This window comes from Hyla sarda, chromosome 8, assembly GCF_029499605.1.
Source record: "Hyla sarda isolate aHylSar1 chromosome 8, aHylSar1.hap1, whole genome shotgun sequence".
NCBI lineage: Eukaryota > Metazoa > Chordata > Amphibia > Anura > Hylidae > Hyla > Hyla sarda.
In genome coordinates, this window is record NC_079196.1 from 177,196,186 (window position 1) to 177,222,893 (window position 26,708).

The 26,708-nt window shown below is 42.6% G+C and overlaps 1 protein-coding gene across 1 annotated transcript in view; it reads right to left on the minus strand.

The window, feature by feature from the left end:
• The window catches only part of GPR139 (G protein-coupled receptor 139), a 111,886-nt gene extending 88,758 nt beyond the window's left edge, over positions 1 to 23,128 (minus strand). The window contains exon 1 of the mRNA XM_056535404.1: positions 22,394 to 23,128. Coding sequence (XP_056391379.1) covers positions 22,394 to 22,505 — 112 coding nt within the window. The 5' untranslated portion in view covers positions 22,506 to 23,128. The remainder of the gene's footprint in view (positions 1 to 22,393) is intronic.
• Between the last annotated feature and the right edge of the window lie 3,580 nt (positions 23,129 to 26,708).

Below are 26,708 nucleotides of genomic sequence, written 5' to 3' on the forward strand. Positions count from 1 at the left end.
GGATAGTTGAGTGTTAGGCTCAGAATTTGTGCTAGGTTCCCATCCTAAATGAGGCCACCTCCCCGTGGTGGATGGGGGACACGTTTTGATCAAAAAGTGCGCTAAGAGCCTCAATTTTTTTGACCAATGTGTGCTGCTGCAATCCTCTTTTTTTGTATATATATATATATATATATATATATATATATATATATATATATATATATATTGTGGCAGTGTGGCAAGGAAAGGGTGTATTTCCCTTGCTATCTCTGAAGAATGCTCCACCTGTGGCCTGATTAATGAGGTATCAGGAAGGGAAAGTGTGTTTAAAAGGAAAAGAAAGAGAATAGTTTGGGCTCTCCCTGGATAACAGCATGTCGCTGTAGGGGGAGACACACGGACCCTGTTGAGGAAACACACAGCGAACTGTGAGCGGTCCAAGAAGTGAAGAAGTGGTGTGAACTGTGGCAGTGTCTAGTAGTGTTGAGCGGCATAGGCCATATTCGAATTCGCGAATATTCGCGAATATATGGACGAATATTCGTCATATATTCGCGAATATTCGCATATTCTCGTTTTATTTTCGCATATACGTAAATTCGCGTATGCGAAAATTAACATATGTGAATATTAGCATATACAAAATTAGCATACGCAAAAATTCGCATATGCGAAAATTCGCATATGCTAATTTTCACATGCGCGAATTTTCGCCCGCCAGTCTCACACAGTAGTATTACAGCCTTCTTTACACCACACAAGCTGGAAGCAGAGAGGGATGATCACTGTGATGTGTACTGTGAAAAAAAAAAAAAACGAATATTCGTAATTACGAATATATAGCGCTATATTCGCGAAATTCGCGAATTCGCGAATATGCGATATTCGCGAATAATATTCGAATTGCGAATATTCGTGAGCAACACTAGTGTCTAGGACGATCCCGGAGCTAATCCTCAAGGAGGAATCCTTACAATATATATATATATATATATATATATATATATATCAACTGGCTCCAGAAAGTTAAACAGATTTGTAAATTACTTCTATTGAAAAATCTTAATCCTTTCAGTACTTATTAGCTTCTGAAGTTAAGGTTGTTCTTTTCTGTCTAAATCCTCTCTGATGACAGCTGTCTTGGGAAACGCCCAGTTTAGAAGCAAATCCCCATAGCAAACCCCTTCTAAACTGGGCGTTTCCCCAGACACGTGTCATCAGAGAGGATTTAGACAGAAAAGAACAACCTTAACTTCAGAAGCTCATAAGTACTGACAGGATTAAGGGATTAAGATTTTTAAGTAATTTACAAATCTGTTTAACTTTCTGGAGCCAGTTGATATATATATATATATATATATATATATATATATATATATATATATATGTTTTTTCCTGGAATACCCCTTTAAGTTATAAACTCCATGTCACGATGCCGGCTGGCAGGTAGTGGATCCTCTGTGCCAGAGAGGGATTGGCGTGGACCGTGCTAGAGGATCGGTTCTAAGTCACTACTGGTTTTCACCAGAGCCCGCCGCAAAGCGGGATGGTCTTGCTGCGGCGGTAGTGACCAGGTCGTATCCCCTAGCAACGGCTCAACCTCTCTGGCTGCTGAAGATAGGCGCGGTACAAGGGAGTAGACAGAAGCAAGGTCGGACGTAGCAGAAGGTCGGGGCAGGCAGCAAGGATCGTAGTCAGGGGCAACGGCAGAAGGTCTGGAATCACAGGCAAGGAACACACAAGGAACGCTTTCACTGGCACTAGGGCAACAAGATCCGGCGAGGGAGTGAAGGGGAAGTGAGGTGATATAGGGAAGTGCACAGGTGTAAACACTAATTGGAACCACTGCACCAATCAGCGGTGCAGTGGCCCTTTAAATCGCAAAGACCCGGCGCGCGCGCGCCCTAGGGAGCGGGGCCGCGCGCGCCGGGACAGAACTGACGGGGAGCGAGTAAGGTACGGGAGCCGGGGTGCGCATCGCGAGCGGGCGCTACCCGCATCGCGAATCGCATCCCGGCCGGAGGTGGTAACGCAGCGCCCCGGGTCCGTGGAACCGACCGGGGCGCTGCAGTGAGGGAAGTGTAGCGAGCGCTCCGGGGAGGAGCGGGGACCCGGAGCGCTCGGCGTAACAGTACCCCCCCCCTTGGGTCTCCCCCTCTTCTTGGGGCCTGAGAACCTGAGGATCAGACTTTTGTCCAGGATATTGTCCTCAGGTTCCCAGGACCTCTCTTCTGGACCACAACCCTCCCAATCAACTAAAAAAAAAGTTCTTCCCCTGACCTTTTTAGAGGCCAAAATCTCTTTAACAGAGAAGATGTCCGAGGAGCCGGAAACAGGAGTGGGAGGAACAGATTTAGGAGAAAAACGGTTGAGGATGAGAGGTTTAAGAAGAGAGACGTGAAAGGCATTAGGGATACGAAGAGAAGGAGGAAGAAGAAGTTTGTAAGAGACAGGATTAATTTGACACAAAACTTTAAAAGGACCAAGATAGCGTGGTCCCAACTTATAGCTCGGGACACGGAAACGGACATATTTAGCGGAGAGCCATACCTTGTCTCCAGGGGAAAAAATGGGAGGAGCTCTTCTTTTCTTATCTGCGAATCTCTTCATGCGAGAAGAAGCCTGTAAGAGAGAATTTTGGGTCTCTTTCCATATGGTGGAAAGATCACGAGAAATTTCATCCACAGCGGGCAGACCAGAGGGCAAGGGGGTAGGGAGGGGGGGAAGAGGGTGACGGCCGTACACCACGAAAAACGGAGATTTGGAGGAAGATTCAGAGATTCTGAAATTATACGAGAATTCGGCCCAAGGTAGAAGATCTGCCCAGTCATCCTGGCGGGAGGAAACAAAATGTCGTAAATAGTCACCCAAGATCTGGTTAATTCTCTCTACTTGTCCATTGGATTGAGGATGGTATGCAGAAGAAAAATTTAATTTAATCTTGAGTTGTTTACAGAGAGCCCTCCAGAATTTAGACACAAATTGGACGCCTCTATCCGAGACGATCTGTGTAGGCAACCCGTGAAGACGAAAAATGTGTACAAAAAATTGTTTAGCCAACTGAGGCGCTGAAGGAAGACCAGGAAGAGGGATGAAATGTGCCATTTTGGAGAATCGATCAACGACCACCCAAATAACAGTGTTGCCATGGGATGGGGGTAAGTCAGTAATAAAATCCATACCAATCAGAGACCAAGGTTGTTCGGGGACAGGTAGAGGATGAAGAAAACCAGCGGGCTTCTGGCGAGGAGTCTTATCCCGGGCACAGATAGTGCAGGCTCGCACAAAGTCCACCACATCAGTCTCTAGAGTCGGCCACCAATAGAAGCGAGAGATGAGTTGCACAGATTTCTTGATGCCCGCATGACCTGCGAGATGGGAGGAGTGACCCCATTTGAGGATCCCAAGGCGTTGGCGTGGAGAAACAAAGGTCTTTCCTGGAGGAGTTTGCCTGATGGAGGCTGGAGAAGTGGAAATCAGGCAGTCAGGAGGAATGATGTGTTGAGGAGAGAGTTCAATTTCAGAGGCATCTGAGGAACGAGAGAGAGCATCGGCCCTAATGTTTTTATCAGCAGGCCGAAAGTGAATTTCAAAATTAAATCGGGCAAAGAACAGAGACCACCTGGCCTGACGAGGATTCAGCCGTTGGGCAGACTGGAGGTAGGAGAGGTTCTTGTGATCGGTGTAAATAATAACTGGAAATCTTGATCCCTCCAGCAGATGCCTCCATTCCTCAAGTGCTAATTTAATGGCTAGAAGCTCTCGATCCCCGATGGAGTAGTTCCTCTCCGCCGGAGAGAAGGTCCTGGAAAAAAAACCACAAGTAACAGCATGCCCGGAAGAGTTTTTTTGTAGAAGGACAGCTCCAGCTCCCACTGAGGAGGCATCAACCTCCAATAGGAAGGGTTTAGATGGGTCAGGTCTGGAGAGCACGGGAGCCGAAGAAAAGGCAGACTTGAGTCGTTTAAAGGCGTCTTCCGCTTGAGGAGGCCAAGACTTGGGATCGGCATTTTTTTTTGTTAAAGCCACAATAGGAGCCACAATGGTAGAAAAATGTGGAATAAATTGCCTGTAATAATTGGCGAACCCCAAAAAACGTTGGATGGCACGGAGTCCGGAGGGGCGTGGCCAATCTAAGACGGCAGAGAGTTTATCTGGGTCCATTTGTAGTCCCTGGCCAGAGACCAAGTATCCTAGAAAAGGAAGAGATTGGCATTCAAACAGACATTTCTCTATTTTGGCATAGAGTTGATTATCACGAAGTCTCTGAAGAACCATACGGACATGCTGGCGGTGTTCTTCAAGATTGGCAGAAAAAATCAGGATATCGTCCAGATATACAACAACACAGGAGTATAGTAGATCACGAAAAATTTCATTAACAAAGTCTTGGAAGACGGCAGGGGCGTTGCATAGACCAAAGGGCATGACCAGATACTCAAAGTGTCCATCTCTGGTGTTAAATGCCGTTTTCCATTCATCCCCCTCTCTGATGCGGATGAGATTATAAGCACCTCTTAAGTCCAGTTTGGTAAAAATATGGGCACCTTGGAGACGATCAAAGAGTTCAGAGATGAGGGGTAGGGGGTAGCGGTTCTTAACCGTGATTTTATTAAGACCGCGGTAGTCAATGCAAGGACGTAGGGAGCCATCTTTTTTGGACACAAAGAAAAATCCGGCTCCGGCAGGAGAGGAGGATTTACGGATAAAGCCCTTTTTTAAATTTTCTTGGACGTATTCAGACATGGCAAGAGTCTCTGGGACGGACAGAGGATAGATTCTGCCCCGGGGTGGAGTAGTGCCCGGGAGGAGGTCAATGGGACAATCATAAGGCCTGTGAGGAGGTAGAGTCTCAGCTTGTTTTTTGCAAAAAACGTCCGCAAAGTCCATATAGGCCTTAGGGAGACCGGTTACATGAGGAAGCACAGGGACACGGCAAGGTTTACTGGGAACCGGTTTAAGCAGTCCTTGGAACAAGAGGGCCCCCAACTCTTGATCTCCCCAGTGGACCAATCCAGGATTGGGGAATGGAGTTGAAGCCAGGGAAGTCCAAGAAGGATTTCAGAAGTGCAATTGGGGAGGACCAACAGTTCAATCCTCTCGTGATGAGATCCGATGCACATTAGAAGGGGCTCCGTGCGGAAACGTATAGTACAGTCCAATCTTTCATTGTTTACACAATTGATGTAGAGGGGTCTGGCGAGACTGGTCACCGGGATGTTGAACCTGTTGACGAGAGAGGCTAAGATGAAATTTCCTGCAGATCCAGAGTCCAAGAAGGCCACAGCAGAGAAGGAGAAGGCAGAGGCAGACATCCGCACAGGCACAGTAAGACGTGGAGAAGCAGAGTAGACATCAAGGACTGTCTCACCTTTGTGCGGAGTCAGCGGACGTCTTTCCAGGCGGGGAGGACGGATAGGACAATCCTTCAGGAAGTGTTCGGTACTAGCACAGTACAGGCAGAGATTCTCCATGCGGCGTCGTGTCCTCTCTTGGGGTGTCAGGCGAGACCGGTCGACCTGCATAGCCTCCACGGCGGGAGGCACAGGAACAGATTGCAGGGGACCAGAGGAGAGAGGAGCCGGGGAGAAGAAACGCCTCGTGCGAACAGAGTCCATATCCTGGCGGAGCTCCTGACGCCGTTCGGAAAAACGCATGTCAATGCGAGTGGCAAGATGGATGAGTTCATGTAGGTTAGCAGGGATTTCTCGTGCGGCCAGAACATCTTTAATGTTGCTGGATAGGCCTTTTTTAAAGGTCGCGCAGAGTGCCTCATTATTCCAGGATAATTCTGAAGCAAGGGTACGGAACTGTACGGCATACTCGCCAACGGAAGAATTACCCTGGACCAGGTTCAACAGGGCAGTCTCAGCAGAAGAGGCTCGGGCAGGTTCCTCAAAGACACTTCGAATTTCCGAGAAGAAGGAGTGTACAGAGGCAGTGACGGGGTCATTGCGGTCCCAGAGCGGTGTGGCCCAAGCCAGGGCTTTTCCAGACAGCAGGCTGACTACGAAAGCCACCTTAGACCTTTCAGTGGGGAACTGGTCCGACATCATCTCCAAGTGTAATGAACATTGGGAAAGAAAGCCACGGCAAAACTTAGAGTCCCCATCAAATTTATCCGGCAAGGATAGTCGTATTCCAGAAGCGGCCACTCGCTGCGGAGGAGGTACAGGAGCTGGCGGAGGAGATGATTGCTGGAGCTGTGGTAGTAACTGTTGTAGCATAACAGTCAGTTGAGACAGCTGTTGGCCTTGTTGCGCAATCTGTTGTGACTGCTGGGCGACCACCGTGGTGAGGTCAGCGACAACTGGCAGAGGAACTTCAGCGGGATCCATGGCCGGATCTACTGTCACGATGCCGGCTGGCAGGTAGTGGATCCTCTGTGCCAGAGAGGGATTGGCGTGGACCGTGCTAGAGGATCGGTTCTAAGTCACTACTGGTTTTCACCAGAGCCCGCCGCAAAGCGGGATGGTCTTGCTGCGGCGGTAGTGACCAGGTCGTATCCCCTAGCAACGGCTCAACCTCTCTGGCTGCTGAAGATAGGCGCGGTACAAGGGAGTAGACAGAAGCAAGGTCGGACGTAGCAGAAGGTCGGGGCAGGCAGCAAGGATCGTAGTCAGGGGCAACGGCAGAAGGTCTGGAATCACAGGCAAGGAACACACAAGGAACGCTTTCACTGGCACTAGGGCAACAAGATCCGGCGAGGGAGTGAAGGGGAAGTGAGGTGATATAGGGAAGTGCACAGGTGTAAACACTAATTGGAACCACTGCACCAATCAGCGGTGCAGTGGCCCTTTAAATCGCAAAGACCCGGCGCGCGCGCGCCCTAGGGAGCGGGGCCGCGCGCGCCGGGACAGAACTGACGGGGAGCGAGTAAGGTACGGGAGCCGGGGTGCGCATCGCGAGCGGGCGCTACCCGCATCGCGAATCGCATCCCGGCCGGAGGTGGTAACGCAGCGCCCCGGGTCCGTGGAACCGACCGGGGCGCTGCAGTGAGGGAAGTGTAGCGAGCGCTCCGGGGAGGAGCGGGGACCCGGAGCGCTCGGCGTAACACTCCAATTTGTTTTTGTACAAATCTAATATTATATCATGCTAGAGAAACCTCTAACAGACTTCAACTCAACCATTGGATGACCACACATGTAGAATAGACAGCTCTTAAAAGAGTATTGCAAAATCATGTTTTTTTTTAAGCTATTCATCTCGTAACACATTTTGGAATATGTTGAGCAATGAGGAATGGTAAGAAAGGACACATTTATATTCCATATTTTACATTCCAATCCCTTATCTGCCACCTAGGATAACCTTTTTGACGTGACAATTTACCTTTAAAGGGGTACTCCACTGCCCCAGTGTTGGGAACTTTTTGTTCCTAACACTGGGTGCCGGCTGTGGGGGTCCTGATGTCACGGCCATGCCCCTTCAATGCAAGTCTATAGGAGGGGGCGTGGCAGCTGCCACACCCTCTCCCATAGACTTGCATTGTTACGAGAGCCATGGCTGTGACGTGGCAGCCAGCAACCAGTGCTTGGAACAAAATGTTCTGAATGTTGGCACAGTGGAGTACCCCTTTAACCATTAAAAAGAGCTATTCCTCTAGCATATGCCAAATCATAATAATAGTTTGTTCTTCTGTAGAATTTCTATATGATATTTATCATTATCATTATATGTACACTGATATATGCTTATTTGTACACTTAGATTTAGACAGAAGCAGTACTACTTCTTACCTAATAAGCATTTGTTTGATCTTCAATGAAGCCTGGTATCACTGTCCTCTATGCTTGAGGTTTTCAACAAGTGTAAGATTCAGCAACAGAAAGCAAGGGTGCCATAAATCCAGTCATTAAATAGTAACTGTTTTTATAAATTTTTTTTAAGTTTCAACCTGTAACATAGACATATCTAAAATTTAGATTGTTCAGGATCTCAATGTTGAGACCCCCACTAATCGCTATATAGTGCCAGGAGAAATAGAAGTCAACATAGCCGTATACTGCATAGAGCTTGGGAGATACTTCTTCTGCCTCTATCTAGCAATTGGTGTTCAGACCCGTGACCGATCAAACTTTTGGCATGTCAGTGTCTGTGTGTCATGTCAGTAATGCTTTAAAGGAAATACATAGGCGGAAATCTATTATGGTATGTAATCCAGTTTTCTGTTCCAAAGTCAAAATTTTTCCCTAAAGTTTATATACCGAGTTTGGTACATTGAAAAAAATGTGGGGTTTTATGGGAAGGGCTGTAACTTTCTTCAGCCTGACACATTTATTATTATTTATGGCAGGAATTAGAGTAAATTATAAGGGAAATCTACACAAGTTTATAGCTGGTTTAAAGTTCAGTGTGTGTTGCACTGGCAGTCAGAAATGCCCTTAAAGGGGTACTCCGGTGGAAAAATTTTTTTAGGTCTTTATAAGTCAACTAATATATCAAGTCCTCCGCTCGATCCCCCTTACCACTGCTCTAGTGCTCCGACCAGGGAGGTGGCGTTCCTCTCCACGTGCAGCAGACAAACAATAGATGAGGTCCGGCACAATAGAAGCAGGTAAAATCCAGCGCTTTATTCAATATGCAGAATAACAAGTAGTACAGGAGACAGTCGCCTACGCGCTTCGGGCTGTTGAGCCCTTAGTCATGGCATAAGAACATAGTGTGATAATGGACTTATATACACAGATATCTAGTCACATGATCATTAACACAAAATAAAATATATAGTATGTTAATAGGTTATTGACATGTATGGAAGATTGAATTTAAACCATTGAGAAGGGGCTGGAGATTTTCCCTGTACTTAACCCTATATGTATATATATATTTTTTTTATCTTTTTTGTAACTAGGTATTTATATGTAACCGGTGGATTGTATGTCTGGATCCATGCCGCTTTTTATACTTATCCTGATTTTTCTTTTGTGTTAATGATCATGTGACTAGATATCTGTGTATATAAGTCCATTATCACACTATGTTCTTATGCCATGACTAAGGGCTCAACAGCCTGAAACGCGTAGGTGACTGTCTCCTGCACTACTTGTTATTCTGCATATTAAATAAAGCACTGGATTTTACCTGCTTCTATTGTGCCGGACCTCATCTACTGTTTATGAGTCAACTGGTGCAAGAAAGGTAAACAGATTTGTAAATTACTTCTATCAAAATATCTTTACCCTTCCAGTACTTTTTAGCAGCTGTATGCTACAGAGAAAATTCTGTTCTTTTTGAATTTCTTTTTGCCTTGTCCACAGTGCTCTCTGCTGACACCTCTGTCTGTATCAGGAACTGTCCAGAGCAGCATAGGTATGCAATGGGGATTTTCTCCTGCTCTGGACAATTCCTGGTACGGACATCAGGTGTCAGCAGAGAGCACTGTGGACAAGACAAAATTTTTTTTTAAAAAGAACAGAATTTCCTCTGTAGCATACAGCTGCTAAAAAGTACAGGAAGGGTAAAGATTTTTTAATAGAAGTAATTTACAAATCTGTTTAACTTTCTGGCACCAGTTCATAAAAAAAAAAAAAATGTTTTCCACCGGAGTACCCCTTTAATGTCTATCTTGCCACAACATACTTTTCCTCAAATGGGCACTGCCATGAAAATTTTTTTTTTGATATGTTGTAGTACTTAAGTACTACAACATATCTTTAATATACTTTTATTTGAAAAAAAATGCTTTTAAAACATTTTAAAAGCAATTTGAAATTCGGCCACTAGGGGTCGGCCTCCTAGTGGCCGAATGCAGTGCGGAGTGATGTCACTGCAAAATTCCAACTGATTCCGGCAGGGCATCAGTTGTAATTTTGCGCAGGCGCAGTAACATCCAGGGCTGCTGCAAGGTACATGCAAGGTACGGGGGGGGGGGGGGTTGGATGTTACTCACCGAGCAGCAGGAAGAGGCTCCCCTGCACCCGTCCCTCCTGCATTGGCTCCGGGCTCACTCCTTCCCCCATGAAGCTCCTGTCCTGGGTGCCTCCAGTTGTTTTACCACTACAACTTCCAGCATGCCCTGACAGCCAATAGATGTCAGGGAATGCTGGGAGTTGTAGTGGTGAAACAGCCGGAGGCACCCTGTTAGGAGAACTAAGGGCGGAAGTTGTCCCCCCAGCAGGCATCAGTGACATGGTGCCTGCTGGGGAAGTCTGGCTGGTAGTGAGCACACTACCAGGCAGACTAAATGCCATTTTTAAAATAGTAAAAAATAAATAAAATAAAGGCAGGGAGGGTGTTAGGGATAGAAGGGCAATAGGCAGGGACAGAAAAAACAAAACATGATGGTGGGAGACAAAGGGATTGTCCCACTATTACAAATTATCTTTAGGATAGAAAATAACTATCTGATTTCAGAGGTCCACCTGTAAGGACCCCCAGTTGGAATTTTGAAAACAGAGATCTGAGTCTCACGTTAGAATGAAGCTGTGGGATTTTTGTATTCTCTTTGTGAGTTATTGGAGGTATTGGCCAAATGCTGTATCTCTGCAGCTCCCATTGAAAATGAATAGGGTGACAATGCACATGCTCCTCTACCTACTCCATTCTGACAGGAGACAGCATATAATATGCCAGTACCATAAATATGTCATCAGCTAGGTCTGAAACTGCTGGAATTACAATACTTGCCACTAGTTATTTGATCTAGAGTGCAAATCTCCATCAAAAGCACAGAGGTCTAGTCTGAGGTATAGCTTTTAGGGTTCACAAGGCAGTAGTCGCATGCAGGCCCTGGTATCTCAAGGGCTGCAAAGGCACCTCCGCTACATAAGTAGACAACAGTACTAAAAGTTGTACATGGTAGATGGTGTACTCTGTTGTGGAGTTTGTATTCAGGTTGAGAAACTTCAAGCAGCTGAGAATTCACAGTTCCATACAGTACCATACGTATATTCTATGAATGGTACTATACAATCAAACTATGGAATCGCTGATAAGGTAAAGCTTCCTTTTGTAGTACCAGGAAATCCTCTACCGGTACAGAAAACACAGGCAATGGTTGAGTCCTTTACGGCATATGTTGTCATGACAACCTAACAATCTACACATTAACGTAAATGACACATTTTACCAGGTCACATTAAACACGTCACCGCCTTACAGCTTCTTAAATTGGTTGAATTGAGAGATTAGCACACGTGTACGCTCAACCAGAAGGAAACAACAGCAAAAATAATACCTGAAGTAGAGGTCAGCAGAATGTAAGACAGTTTCCTCTCCTATGGAATAGTAGAGGAATGGACAGTATTAAGATATTATAGAGCAGTTTTCCCCTTTCACAAATTCTACACATTCTCATAACAACATCGTGGTTATAACACTCTGTCAAATATCTCATGTCCTAGCCCTGGAATGGATATAATAAAGTCCAATGGAAATAAAAGTCCAATTTTGTGGCTCTGCATTTACATATATTATATATATATATATATATATATATATATATTTGGAGTAAATAGTGTACATATGTGGTGACCCACAGGTGTATGGCGGGACCACGGGTGTAGCGGTGTGAGTGGTGGGATCAGATGGTATAACCCCGGGGGCAAGATGTTGTTAACCCCAAGATGTTGTTGACGCCAGTGTGGTTTTAGGGTTCCGGAACACCACACGCCCGGTTCCTCCGCTTTCCCAGTTGCTAGTAGTGAAATGAGAGTCCACAACCAGTTATGGTCAAATGAAGGCTTTACTGAGTATAAGACAGATGGAATTATCTTCACAGCTAAGGCCAGATTTCCCAGGTTGTGGCCAGGACCCAGAAGGACCTTGCAGCTTGCTGGACCAATATACTTTTAATTAACTTGACTTGAGATTGGACTTGACTTGACTATATGCAGGGCTTGACTAGTTTCACTGACAGCAGACATAGACTTGAGACTTACTAGAATGACTGTAGCTTTTGGGGTCTTCCAGATGCTGATCACTTGCACTGAGATCTCTGGTGGTTGCTGTGCTCAGTAAGGTAGCATAAGAGCAAAGAGAAGATAATTGTAATGGCCGCCCCTTTATAAAGTGGGGGGCTGGACTAAAGCCCATTGGTCAAGCTGCAGGTCATAGGTTAAGCTGGTGCTCTCTGGGAGAACATGTGACTGCATAACATAACATGTGACAGACTTACACAGGTCCTTGAGACCTCCCACAGGTCCTTTGTACTACCTATACATGAGGATGCTGTCTAGGCATTTAAGTGATATACACAATATTATGGAAAAACAGGGGGAGACCATACAGGGTATCCCCTAGGTCACTGACAGGGCCTAAGGGTAGTACAGGACCCTTAACATAAGTCGTCCTCGACGTAGGTTCTGTCAGGGTTGAGGAACGAAGTGGTCACGGGGCCAGATGAAGTCCTGAGGCATTTAGTACACAAATGTCCATTTCAGGCTGGTGAAATAACAAATAACATTAGAGTCTTTGTATAAATTGTCCATACACGCTCTGACTTTTGGTTGAACAGGATTAGAGATGACATTCAACTTGTGCATATTAGTTTACTTTACTTGTAAGGACTTACATAACAGTTTACTAGACATAACATGAAATTTTGACTATGTATATGATATACTGTACATGACTAGACTATACACTAGACATTGTATATATGACTAGACTTATGACTTTAGACTTAGACATTTTCGGATTGGGTTGCCTGAGGCTCTCTGCCCAATGCCTTGGCTACTGGGGTCCCTTGGCAATTAAAACACATCTCCCCAGAACTCTATATTAAGTTAATTCTAGTCATTTTTTGCTAGATAACTGACACAGATAACATGTTGACATTTCTGTTACCTTGTATGGACTACGTGCATGAATTTAGTATCAGGAGTACTTTCTGGCCAGGAAAGTATCCTGCGCACGAACACAAGAACATCTGACATTAGAAACATTTGTCATATGACATTGAGTAGACTGTGAAATTTTGAGTGCTACAGTACTACTGTATGTGACTGAGGTATACAATAGTTATGTGTTCATTATGTGTACATGACTGTGTACTTTAAGCTGTACATTAGTGTAGTACACATACTGTTTATTGTATATGATGCTGGTGGTGGGGTGACATGTGGTTCTCCCAAATAGATCAGGACAAACCCCTGTAAGGATACAACCAGTCATCAGAAAAAGACTGTACACAGTGACCCTTTGGTGCACAATAACTTATATACATTTTATTAGAAATTGACAAATAGTGGGGGACTAAAGATGCAGGTCACAGGTTTAACTGGGGGAACATGTGACAACAAATCATGTGAATGCATAACATAACACGTGACAGACTTACACAGGTCCTTGAGACTTCCCTCAGGTCCTTTGTGCTACCTATACGTAAGGATGCTGTCTAGGAATTAAAGTGATATACACAACATTATGGAACAACAGGGGGAGACCATGCAGGGGAGCCCCTGGTAACTGAGGGACTCAACTTGACAGGGCCTAAGGGTAGTACAGCACCATGTCCTGAACTGAGATGTCACATACATATATATATATATATATATATATATATATATATATATATATATATGTGTGTGTGTGTGTGTGTGTGTGTGTGTATTTACAACACAAGATGATGCCCAGGAGGCAGTAGATAGTGCTGAGGCCTGTATATCAACATGAAAGCTTGTCTTTTTGGAGGAAAGGAAGGGGGGCTGGAGGCCAAGAGCTGCTAGTCAAATACTCTTGATCATTAGCAATTGTGACCGCCTTTATACAGCAGAACAAGTATGGCTTGTTTGGGAGGGCTGGCACCTCTTCTTTCTAAAAAGAACATGACAGCATGGCTTAAATTTGCAGAATTGCATTTAACAATTCACAAGATTTTTTAAATGATGTCCTTTCAACAGCCTTTTTAACCTGCAATTGAGAAAGGGGTAACTTAACCCCGAAACGCGTCTTGCTTGCAGACTGCAGCCCGAGATCTATCGTCTGACCCCACACGGGTGACATGCCTGTTCCAAGAGTCCCCCAGGTGAGCGCATACCACACGGGGGTGAAAGTGGGCAAATACACCCACGGAATCACACGAAGAGCTGCCCTCTCCTTGTTTTTTCTCTTCTTCTTTTACCTTTTAACATCCAAGCAGGGGTCAAGTCCTTGGGAGAAAAAAGAATGGGAACTCACCCAAGATTTCAACTCAAGGGCTGGTCCTGCTAATGGGAATGGTATGCCTGCTGAGGAAAAAGTGCAGGAACTCAGTTCTCACGTGTTCTTGCAGGACTTGAGCCCTGCATACAAGATCAAAATGGAGATGTTCAGCTATAATCCACAGTTGGTAAAATCAAAGAAAGCAATACAGCACAAACACCTCCTGCTAAATGGGGTGGAGGGATGATCATTTGTTAGCCATAGGATCAGGACACCTTGCAGGCATTGAGTCGACTATGAACTTCTATGTGTACTGAAGTATTGTAGAGTTAAATGTGAAGCCATCTATTTAACAGCTAAAGTCAGGCCAAAATTGTGTCATGCAATGAGATAGTGATCTCAAGCACAACATCAAATCTACAACAGAATGGTTAAAAAAGAAAAAAAAAAAAGTGTTGCAATGGCCCAGTCAAAGTCCAGACCTCAACCCAATTGAAATGCTGTGAAAGAGCTGTGCAGAAACAAATATCCAAAAATCTTGATGAACTGAATAAGAGCTGTAAACAATAGCAGGCCAAAAGTTCTCCAAAAAGAAAGACAGGTAGTGCAGGTGACACTGATGACAACAATACTTACCTGGTCCCGTTCTGTGCTGTGGTTCTCCCGCAATCTTCTGCCATAAATTCCGTTACAATTTGGAGCATGGGCGGAACTTAGTGATGCCACAGCTGCTATTTTCTGCTGGGTCCCGCTGCTAGCAAACAGCAGCAGTGACATCACTACGTTCATTCTCCAAGTCGGCCCCAGAATGGAGGATACGGCAGAAGGTTGGGGGAGAATGAAACCACGGGAATGGGACCAGGTAAGTATCGTTGTCATCAGTGTCACCTGCGCTACCTGTATGCACCGACAAGTTAGTGCAGAAGACACTGATGACAGATTTCCTTTAAATAAATAATGACACAGTGGAATTTTCTTTGGGGTGTTCATCTGAAGTTACATTTTTTTAAATTTAGGAGAACATTTTTTGTCCTGGTAAGTAAAACAATAGGATTCAAAGAGGATGTACTTTATTTTCTTTATGACCATGTGTATATATACACATATATATATATATATATATATATATATATGTTCAGCTGAACAGTTCAGATGCAGAATGCACATTTACACTAATATATATGTGAAAATGTCATCTCATTATGACCATATCACAGCTCAGAGCTGGAGGCTGATGTCTTTTTGCAGGTCAAAGAATGCTGTACTGACTATTAATCTATGTGACAGTAGACAGTTGGTGAGCATTATCCTGCATACAGTGTCTCTAATGAACACTGAGGTTATGAAATCAGAACATTCATGCATATCGTATTTACAGAAAATTATTCATATGCACTATTAGCTGATTTCACTAAGTAACTACAGTCATTAAGTGATATGTGACTATAGATAAAGAGAAACATAGGTTAATTTACATATTCAGTGACTAACTGATGAATACACACATTAACAGCATTGGCTGGATGACAATCTCAAGTATCATATAAATGGTTATCTTTAGTTTTAGTAAAACAAAAAAGCCTCCTGCTGCTACTGCTCTACTCAGTTTCCACATAAAACCCCTAAAGGTGTAAGGGACTTAACAGATAAGGTCAATGAAAATGTCTCAGAGTAGACCCATCTAACCAACCTTTAGATGCCCCAAGAAAATCAAGAGCCTGCAGAAACTCCTTCCCCCACTGTGTAGGCCTCAAATTCCTTTATGGTAAGTGAAGATCACAACTAGGACCATACCAGTCAGCTGGTTGAAATGCTGAGGACTCATACAGTAATGCTTTTTAAAGGTACCATGAATGGAAGTTTGGGGATCTATCCAGCAGAAGTGGCAGCACCATTTGGCTACTGAAAGCTGTCCTAACCTAACAAGGTCCATCCTGCTGATACTTTCTGTAAAGAGTTAAATAGGATTGATCAATTCTTAGCATAAAACAGGTCTCCTAACATTCTAACATTGAGCCAAAACTTGGGGTGGGGGTTGCCCAGTAAGGTGTAAGGGACTTTACAGATAAGGTCTATGAAAATGTCTCAGAGTAGACCCATCTAACCAACCTTTAGATGCCCCAAGAAAATCAAGAGCCTGCAGAAACTCCTTCCCCCACTGTGTAGGCCTCAAATTCCTTTATGGTAAGTGAAGATCACAACTAGGACCACTTAGGTTAGGTAAACATGGTCGTTCTCTCCCATTCCGCTATTCTCCCGTTATTGCTGCTAAACAGACCATGCTAACAAACGGATGCAAAAGGATGCAAACTGATGTGAAAGGATGACATTTGTTATTTTAACAGAGTATTTAAAAAATGAATGCACAGGTGACATCCTTTTGTATCAGTTTTTGATCCGTTTATATCCTTTATTGTCTGTTTGTGTCCATTTTTTTTTGTCTAGCTACTTCCTGGCTGGAAGTTTGGGGATCTATCCAGCAGAAGTGGCAGCACCATTTGGCTACTGAAAGCTGTCCTAACCTAACAAGGTCCATCCTGCTGATACTTTCTTTAAAGAGTTAAATAGGATTGATCAATTCTTAGCATAAAACAGGTCTCCTAACATTCTAACATTGAGCCAAAACTGGAGGTGGGGGTTGCCCAGTAAGTTGCCAGTGCCCCTAAAAATTGAGCATTGATTGCTGCCCATTAAAGTTAATGGTCTTTCCATATCATACAAAGACCTTGATAGCAGCTCTCTTTTCAGGATAATGGAGAGGAAGGGGTTTTCCTCTCTTACATCTAAATATTCAACTACATATCGGTAGAGGTTATCAAAAACATACAACTCAATCAAGGTGGGAATGCCCATTAGTTATTTAGGCTTTTTGCCTTACTGTCATGTACATTCTTGGCTGGCCACAAAACCTGAAGTTTCCCCAGCTTGGAAAAGCATAGGACAATGTTTAGTGTTTCAGCAAACACAATACTGCAGATCTTGGGACAACAGACCAGTATGTTGGTCCAGCTTGGAGCCCTCTCCCTCTTGCAGTCCACTTGGCAGAACCAAGCCCTTTGCTCAACACTTGTAAATCCCAATCCTTCAATACTGATATGAAAAGACTTTTCTGCTACTTTCACAAATCCAGAGGGATCAGGGGATGTAGACACTGGCCACCAAGCTTATTCCACACCACTGATCAATGGCACCCAGGGAGCAGCGTTAAACACCACACATCTCATTAAATAAGATCCTTACACTGAAGACGCCTAATGAGACTCCTCTGAACTGTCATCACACTAAGCAACGGGATTGGTTACGTCTCCTGTGTTATTTCCCTGGAAACCCCCTTCAAGTTAACAGTGATATCTCCCAATTACTTAATTGTAGTATATTGTTAGGAGCTCGCTGGTTTACTATATGAGATAATAGCACATGGCTTTTATAGATAGTAATTGTTAGTGTACATTCAGAAAGTATATAATTGACAATACTGACATCACATCATTAGTCTGCCCTTGGAGGCTCTCATTTTAGATTAAAAAGCTCTCCAGATTTTATTTTGTATGGTTCAGCAGAATTCAACATATGTAATCTTGGCATTGAACATATTGCTTTATACTGTTAAACGATTGCTCTGGACATTAGATCACACTCTGGCACCTAATGTGCAATAAATTGGTAGAAATAAATATGAAACTTGGTAGCATTAGACATTTTAACCATCTGTTGTGCTATAAATCCATACATCTATCCATTCATCCATCCAATCTATCTCAGCCATAACATTAAAATCACTGAAGACTGAAGTGCATAATATGAATATTCTTATTACTATGTAGTCCTTCGAGGGATTGGGTTATATATTAAGCAGCAAGAAACAGGCAGTTCTTAAAGTTGACATTGAAAGCAGAAAAAAATGGACAAACTTATAACTCTGCAGTGTTTATGTAAGAAAAAGATGGTACCAGAATGAATGATTGAAAGAAGGTGAGCAGGCAGAGGTAGGGGAATGATCTGGGCAATGTTCCACTGACTATTACTTTGTATATTACAGTAATACCCATCTAAAAATTGTACAAACCAAGTGCAGTTCTTCATGGCATCGGCATTCCCTAATGGTACTGGTCTTTTTCGTCAGGATAGAGCACTTTGCTATACTGCAAAAATTGGTCAGGAATGGTTTGGGGAACATGACAAATAGTTCAAGATGTTGACAAATTGATCTACCATTTAATCTAAAAATCTGATCCATGGAGACCCTTACAGAACTTTTGGAGCAGCTTTTCCTTCCACCTGATCTTGCATCAGGCTTTGAAAGATGCTGCTGCGCCCTGGGTGGGACAGTTCTCAAGGCAACTATATGACACCCATCAGGTTTTGTGCACATGTCGCACCAATTAAAGGGAAGTGTGCGTAATGTCTGCTTGTTGTTAGCTGGTTGTCTGCCAACTGTCCTACCCAGTGTGCAGCAGGGTCTCTTCATACTTAATGTCAGATTAGGCATAAGAGAGAGGCGCTGCACTCTCGAAGCAAAACCCAGAGGTGTGTAAAACTACAGTGGGTCAGTTCTGAAACAAATCTGGAGCCTTGGCCATCAAATAGTTTGGTCTGAAAAAAGTATTTTTGCATTTAAGATTCCGTAATTTCTCTGAGCACATACCGACTACTTGGAGCAATTGGGGCACATTAAACTGAATTGTTCAGCTATATTTGCTGCTAAGAGCTTCAGACATCAATGGATAGCTGTTAGTGTAGAAAAACAAACTGTATCTTTCCTGGAGCTGAGCATAGTGTCAAGGAGGTGGGTCACAGCCTGGCACACTTCCTCGCTCTCCCCTAACCTTGCAGCCTCTCTTTGATTGATGCAAAGGGCTTAGCTTACAGCAACAAACCTTGTCTCCAAATATGGTCTTCAAGATGTGGTAACCAATAGCGGCATTTGGGCAGCTCGGTTCCTTCCCCTTAAGGGTGCGTTCCCACACGGCGTATTTTGCTGCGTATTTGCTGCGTATTTGGTGCTGCGTATTTTCCTACCCATTGACTTCAACAGGGAAAATAAAATACGCAGCAGCAAATACGCAGCAAATATGCCGTGTGGGAACGTACCCTAAAAGGTTATTTTAAAAGTTTGGCAACCACGATCAGCTCCAGAAAAGGTACAGTTTTCTTTTATACCCTAACAGCTATCCATTGATGTCTGCAGCTCTTAGCGACAAATACACGTGACAGATTCCCTTGAAAAGTGGAACTACTTCTTGTGGCTCCAAAAAACGATGACTGAGGAGTTAGGGCATTGTCAAGCTGAAAAGATCAGTGTGGTTTCAGGAAAAAATACATGTTTTTTCAAATCTTTTTTTCTGCCACACTATAAAATTAAAGATCCGTACGAAGTTCCGTCTGAAAATCAGCTGTAAAACGGCAGTTACAAAATCCTATATGGCCGTTAGAAAATCCCATTATATGGGATGTTTCTAATAGCCGTTTTAACCCGTTTTTAATAGCGGCTGTTATTTTGTGACGGAAGATAGTAACGGGAAAAATAGTGCATGCACTATTTCTCCCGTTACTATCTTACGTCACAAAATAACGGCCGTTATTAATAATGTGCTATAACGGGTTAAAACGGCTATTAGAAAAATCCCATAGACTATAATGGGATTTTCTAACGTCCGTATAGGATTTTGTAACTGTCGTTTTCAGCTGCTTTTCAGAAGGAACTTCGTCCGGATCTTTAAAACGGAGTAATTTTGCACTGTGAAACAAGCCTTAAAACCTCACTTCTTTGGTTAGGTTCCACCTGTTAACAGTTTAGCTTTCTCCCATTGTAATCAATTGAAGAACTTAAAAACACTTGTGCTATATCCTAAAATGTTCTTTTTTTTTGTTTTTTACATGGCATTTCCAAAAGCAACATATCTCATTGTCATCCTAGTTTGGCTGTGTAGTAATTTATTCACATGGTTTTTGCATGTGTGAACATGACCATAGCTTTGGTTTCAGACTGACCCACTGTAGTTTTGCTTACCTCTACCTGAGACCATAAAGGGTGCTCATTTTGATCTTTGCTTTGAGGCCTCCTCTCTTCTGTGTACACCACTGTCACAGTAGAAAGAAAGAAAAAAAGAAAGGTAGAAGTACTGTAATCAAGGATAAATGTGGACTCTAACTCTAACTAATTTTTTTGTGTCTCAAAAAATAATGCAGTACTATAATAAATGTACAGAACCAAACAAACAAGCATGTAGGCCTGTACACAACAGATGCTTAGGAGTCAAAGTCCAAGAAACCAGACCTTTTACATGCAGAGGCATCATGAATATTGTAGATCACAAATTAATGCCTAAACAATTCTGAATACGGTTCTCAAAGCACCCTAGCATGAAGGAAATATTAATGAGTACCTATCATGAACTAAACTGTCCCTAATACCCCCCCTCATCTGTTCCTGACTTTAACTGATACTAACCCTGCATTTTTTCCTCTAAAACACCTTCTAAATACCTTATCTTGTGTCTGCAACTTCATCTGAAGCCTGCCTGGGCTCATATCCGCCCTTCTTCCTCTATGCTGTGATCCCTGTAGGGAGCATGCATAGAGGCTCAGCACACGGTCTCCTCCTCTCTGATTGACAGGCAGGGAGCTGCTCTGTGCTTGTCAGTGTCCCGGCTGCACTATGATCGTTCGGACTCATGCCAGGCCGGCATGAGTCCGAACTCTATTAGAGGCTTGTGGCCAGGACATGTAGGGAGACCCCTAATGGTCAGTTTTTACAAGTAAAAATAAAGATATAAATATAAAAATTTTTTAATGACGTGGTATTAGAAAGTTGTTTGTAACACATTAATAAACAACATATAAAACTTGTTTTGATGACAGGTACTCTTTAAGGTGGCTGGACAACTCTTTAACATATCAAATCCAGTCAAAGTAGGCCTTCACAGTGTACATAAATAAAATGTACTTCAACCTAAAGAGGTGAAGGTGTAAACAATCCTAAGGTGGAGGTATAATTCTACTGTAATTATACCTCCACCTTAGGATTGACCTTGACCTGGTTCTCCAGTCCATCATATTGGATTGACGAACCTTTAAGCACGAAAAATCCAAGGTGCAAACCTATGTAATAGACATCATTGACTTGACGTGGTCCATCTAATTTCCTTGAGATTTTGAACTTTAGTTACTGAATCCTTACTAAATCCATTGCTAAGCTGATCACAGAGATAGGGATAAACTTCAGGCATTGTATGTGAAATGATCAATATACTGTAAACCATGAGTGAGCACAAGGCAATAAGGAGCATTGCTTCTCCATGAGACTGCTTAAATGACTTCTCTATAGGATCTCTGCAAAACATATCAAGGTTAGTGTTTTCTTAATTCATCTCCATAATCTCTTACAGGGCAAGGAAGCAGAAAATTGAACAGAATAAAGTATGTGGCTTGATTTTTAATCTTCATGTCTTGGCTGTAGCAGAAATTCATTTAACCCACTAATACATCAGGATATTAACGTAAACCATAATAGCAACAGCTCCATTCAAGATTTCCTGCTTTTAGTTTAGTTTTCTTAAAGCTATCTTTAACATTTTGATCAGATTAATGGAGATACTTTGATAAATATAATATTAATAGATTCTTGGTTCCCTTCCCAACCCAAACATATGTGGTTCTTGGGCCCCAGCTCTAAAAAACTGTTGTTCCCCAGAGATGTCATGGAATTGCTGAAACTTGGCACTAGGGTCATAACCAAATAACTAAAAATCAACACTGGTAAAGTACAAACGAAGTCAGACTAGCTTCCTACATAGACCTCTGACCTACATTATTTTACTAATGAAAAACTTTTATGACCTGTATGATCCGGTAGTTCGTGTTTTGCAAAGGTTTGGGAACCAAGTTGGCTTCCATAACTTCCATTAATGTCAGTGTAGAGTGTCCCTGCATGGGTAACCTGTTCTTTAGGAAAAATGCATAATCGAACCCCCTTGTTCGTGAGCTGCAGTTTGCTATGTTGAAGAACACCTTTAAGGCTTATTTTGAAGAATCCTTGGTAAGCACAGATAAGAACATACAAATAATATTAACACATATAGACACATTCCTCCAAATGGTACATTGACAGTATTGATAACACATCTACTAGAAGGATCTGCTATACCATTTACTATGTTACAGATTTCTAACCTCCTATAGATATGTCCCTTGCAGATATCATCTATCACAGCACAAATAGTTACACAGTTACTATGGCTGGGAACTGTACACACCAGAGCTGGTGGAGAATTTTTTATTTCATATTTTTTTTCTTATATAAATAAAATATAAAATATGTCCTTACCTGGTAATCCTAGACAAAGCAAGAGACTGTAGTAGATGACAGGTACATATCCCAATCCACAGCCATACTTGTGAGACAGGAGAGAGCTATTGTAGATGTGATTGTGCTCCATTTACTTGCTTTTCAAGGTTTCTTGGATTCTGTTCTTTCAAAGCATAAGTGAAAGAATCAGAAAAATGCCGGTCCCCCTCTTCAGAGAGCTGTGTATCCAGCAGTCGGCTTTGTCCTTCAGAGCATCCCTGTATCCCAGGACTCCCTCCACCTGCTGCTCACTGTAATAATTAAGAGAAAGTGCAGTGGTGCTGCTGCGAGCTGCATGCTTCACACTCAGAAGGAAAGAGCTGAGCTGTCCTTAGGAAGACCAATCTATACTGAGAATTGTGGATGAGCGAGCAGTTCTGTGCAGTGGATGTGCACATCAGTGGGAGAGAAGAGTGCCTGCGCTCGCTGTCAGAAGAAAGGCAGGGAAGAAGCCACCTCTTCACCAGTTCCAGAAGAACTAGGTTCAAGTGGTGATAATGAATTTTCATGTCACCCTCCCCCCACTCATCTGTTCCTTGCTTCTAACAAATGTCGGTCTGTAATTATTATAATATTCCCACGCTGGTGGAAATCGAATTAATTTGAAAAGAATACAACCTTGTTTCAATAATATATTGCCTATCAATAATGCATGCCATAATTAAAGAATCTACGTTATCACTGCTGGAAAAAGAATGTGGAGGGTTTGAATACTATCCAATTTATTTTAGGTAAATACGGAAGGTTGGGTTGAAAATGACAAGTAAGGCTATGAATAAACGCAACTTTTTATTTAGGTGGGTTTTTTTTTTACCTGAAAATAAAAACTGTCCCCTCATTTTTATTCCTCTATGATGCCGTTTTTGTGTTGTATTTGTCGTTTTGTATTTGACATTTTATACCTTGTATTTCTTTTCATTATCAAGTCAAGTGATTCTTTCATCATGTGACTCAAGGATTTCTATCAAAGAATTGGGGGGGGGGAATGCTGAAAAAATGGAAAGATACATATACACATTTATCAAGCCATGCCAGCCGAGCACATCTTTTTTTTTGGAGAATTTTTTCACTTATATTAGAGATCTCGGAAATGGGTTAAAATGTATCCTGAATGAATGTTACAGTGCTCCATTCATTCTTTATAGGGCTACATTATTGTTGAACTTAGTAGTTAGACCCCCTCCAATCAGATTGTTATTCCCGATCCTATACAGATGACACGGACTCCCTAAGATTGGAATACCCATACCCACAAATATAACACACCCTTATGGCATGTGATTATTCTGCAGGCCAACCACAGGACCTTGGCTATTATGACATCAAGGCTTCAACATGCAACATATGGAAAGCAATGGTGGGTGTGCACAATCTGGTAGGTTGTCCGAGAATCTGGTACAGTGTAGACCCCTAATGGCTACACCAGGATTTTAACAGGCAAGAATAAATTCTGCATGCAAAAAAAGGGGGAAAATAAGAGAGAAAGTGTACTGGCTCTCAACAACAGAAATAGAATGTAAATGTGATGTAGCGGTATGAGTGTGAATAGGAGATAGTAAGTAGCCTAAAAATGTCCAAAAGTGCATATGTAGTAAGGAACTATGGGTTGAAATGTGAGTTTAAAACATAATTTATTAGTAGATACAATAATTAATAATATGCCAAAGTGGATGCCGGCAATCCACTCTCGTAAAATGTGTATGAAAACATATATATCAAGTTCAAACAAGATTACACACTGCCAACAAGTAACCAGAAAGGGGCCACAGCTTAGAAAAGATGGTAGTCTATAGCAATGGAAGGAAGACGTAAGTTCAGGTAAAGTCAGAGAAGCGCTGGAGCACCGCAAAAAGTGCCTACTCCTGCAGTGCTACTGATGTGTGTGCTGTATTACTGGTATTCGTGCCAATAATCACACTTGAGCATGTAAAGGAGTACTGTGGAAACTGGAGATATTCCCAGGCAGCCTCCACAGTGATAGTAATAGTGGTGGGATAGACACTGTAGAGCGACTCGGCAGTCGGCAAATAAGGTAATCAGGTTAACTCACCCACCCTTTGGATCCGGAGGAAGGACTTCTATAGTCTTCAGGTCCCTGCAAATAGCGCCGTGTTCTTGCTTCAAGCGGGGAAGTCTTATGTGAGACAGACAAGCCCTGCTGGTGAGCGATGTCTTGACATGCGGGATACCTTGCTGTACGGGTCCTCGTGGAGATTTGTGCACTCCGATGATGCGCAAGATGAATGATAGGCTGTGAGGCTCTGTCAGAATGGTTGATTGGAAGTGTGGCGTGGGTTCACTTAACCATCAGACACGTTTTGAGCCTCCTGGGCTCTTCCTCAGTGATGTGTTTGATATATATGTTTTCATGCACATTTTACAAGAGTGGATTGCTGGCATCCACTTTGGTATATTATTAATTATTGTATCTACTAATAAATTATGTTGTCAACTCACATTTGAACCCATAGTTCCTTACTACATACATACTTTTGGATGTTTTTAGGCTACTTACTATCTCCTATTCACACTCATACCACTACATCACATTGACTTTCTATTTCTGTCCTTGACAGCCAGTACACTTTCTCTCTTATACATAAAAACATACAAAAATACATAAAAACATTTGCCAGCAGGGCAGCAACAAGGCAAACAATGTTGTAAATGTCCAAAAAACACAGTAGAACATCACACCTTATGTACATATCTCTAGAATATGCCATAACTACTTCATTGCTTCATTGATGTGGGTTTTACTTATCCCCTTTGTCAATCCTTTACAACAACAACGCCAAGCCTAAGGGCATTAACATGCTTGAAATGCGTTGGATAGATTTAAGGGGAGTATTATATATGCTAATATTTTCAATATGCTCTAAAAAAAAAAAGGCAATAATTATATCACGTATATGTAGAGAGTTGGGTGTAGCTCACTTTTTCTATATATAGCCGAGGTTACTGAAACTGACTCCCACACCCCTGAGTATATATTAGAGAAAATGCAAAACAAGGGATCTTTCAGTCCTCTAGGCTATATAGATATGTTAGAAATAAATGTTAAAATGGATAACAAGATGTGTGTGTAAGTTTAGGAACCAAGCTAGATTACTATAGTGTATATCAATATAATAGGTATACATTTATTACATAGTAACATAGTTCATAAGGTTAAAAAAAGACAAGAGTCCATCAAGTTCCACCTATAACCCTAATGAGTCCCTACTGAGTTGATCCAGAGGAAGGCAAAAAACCCTCATACTAGAGGTAAAAATTCCTTCCCGACTCCAAGTATGGCATCAGAATAAATCCCTGGATCAACCTTCTGTCCCTATAAATCTAGAATCCAAAACCTGTAATGTTATTATTCTCCAAAAATGCATCCAGACCCCCTTTGAACTTTTTTACAGAGTTCACCATGACCACTTCCTCCGGGAGAGAATTCCACAGTCTCACTGCTCTTACAGTAAAAAACCTCAGTGCTCTTCAGTAAAGAACCCCCGTCTGTGCTGGTGTAGAAACCTTCTTTCCTCTAGACGTAGAGGAGGCCCCCTTGTTATAGATACAGTCCTCGGTATAAATAGATCAGTTGGCCCAGTTCTCCATGAACCCAAACCCCTCCTTCCTACACCAGCTTCTGAGCCACTTGTTTACCTCCCTAATCTCCCGCTGCCTCTCTGGTGTGGCTCATGGTACACGTAATATTTCAGAAAATATTACTTTGGAGGTCCTTGCCTTAAGCTTGCGGCCTAAGTCCCTGAAATAATTTTTAAGGACACTCCACCTACCTCTTACTTTGTCATTGGTGCCAATATGTACCATGACTGCTGGTTATTGATACGTAAAAATAGTAATAAGTGAGATGATGCAGTCACAGGGCCCTTGTGACTCACCACCGGTAAATACAAATATATTTAGACAATAAAACAACATAATGAATAAAAATAATATGCAATAAAAGGTCTAAAAAAATGCTGCGTATCATACATATAATATGTTTGTGGGTGGGCTGGGGTCAATAGTCCTTATACCTCTATTGATTTTGTGTCTCAGGTGTCGTATAGTCTATAGTGTGGTATTATAAGTTATCGGGCATGCTGGGACCCATAGTCTCTGTTTGAATAAATCAACAGCCCTATATTTCTTATACCTCCTTTAATAGAATCGTTAGTAGTATAATGGGAAAGCAAAGTGGACCTTTAACAATTTATGTCCATAAAAGTTACTGGCAGGCTCCTCTGTTAGCCACCGGAGTGATAGCAAATATATCCAGGTAATAAGCAGGATAGATCTT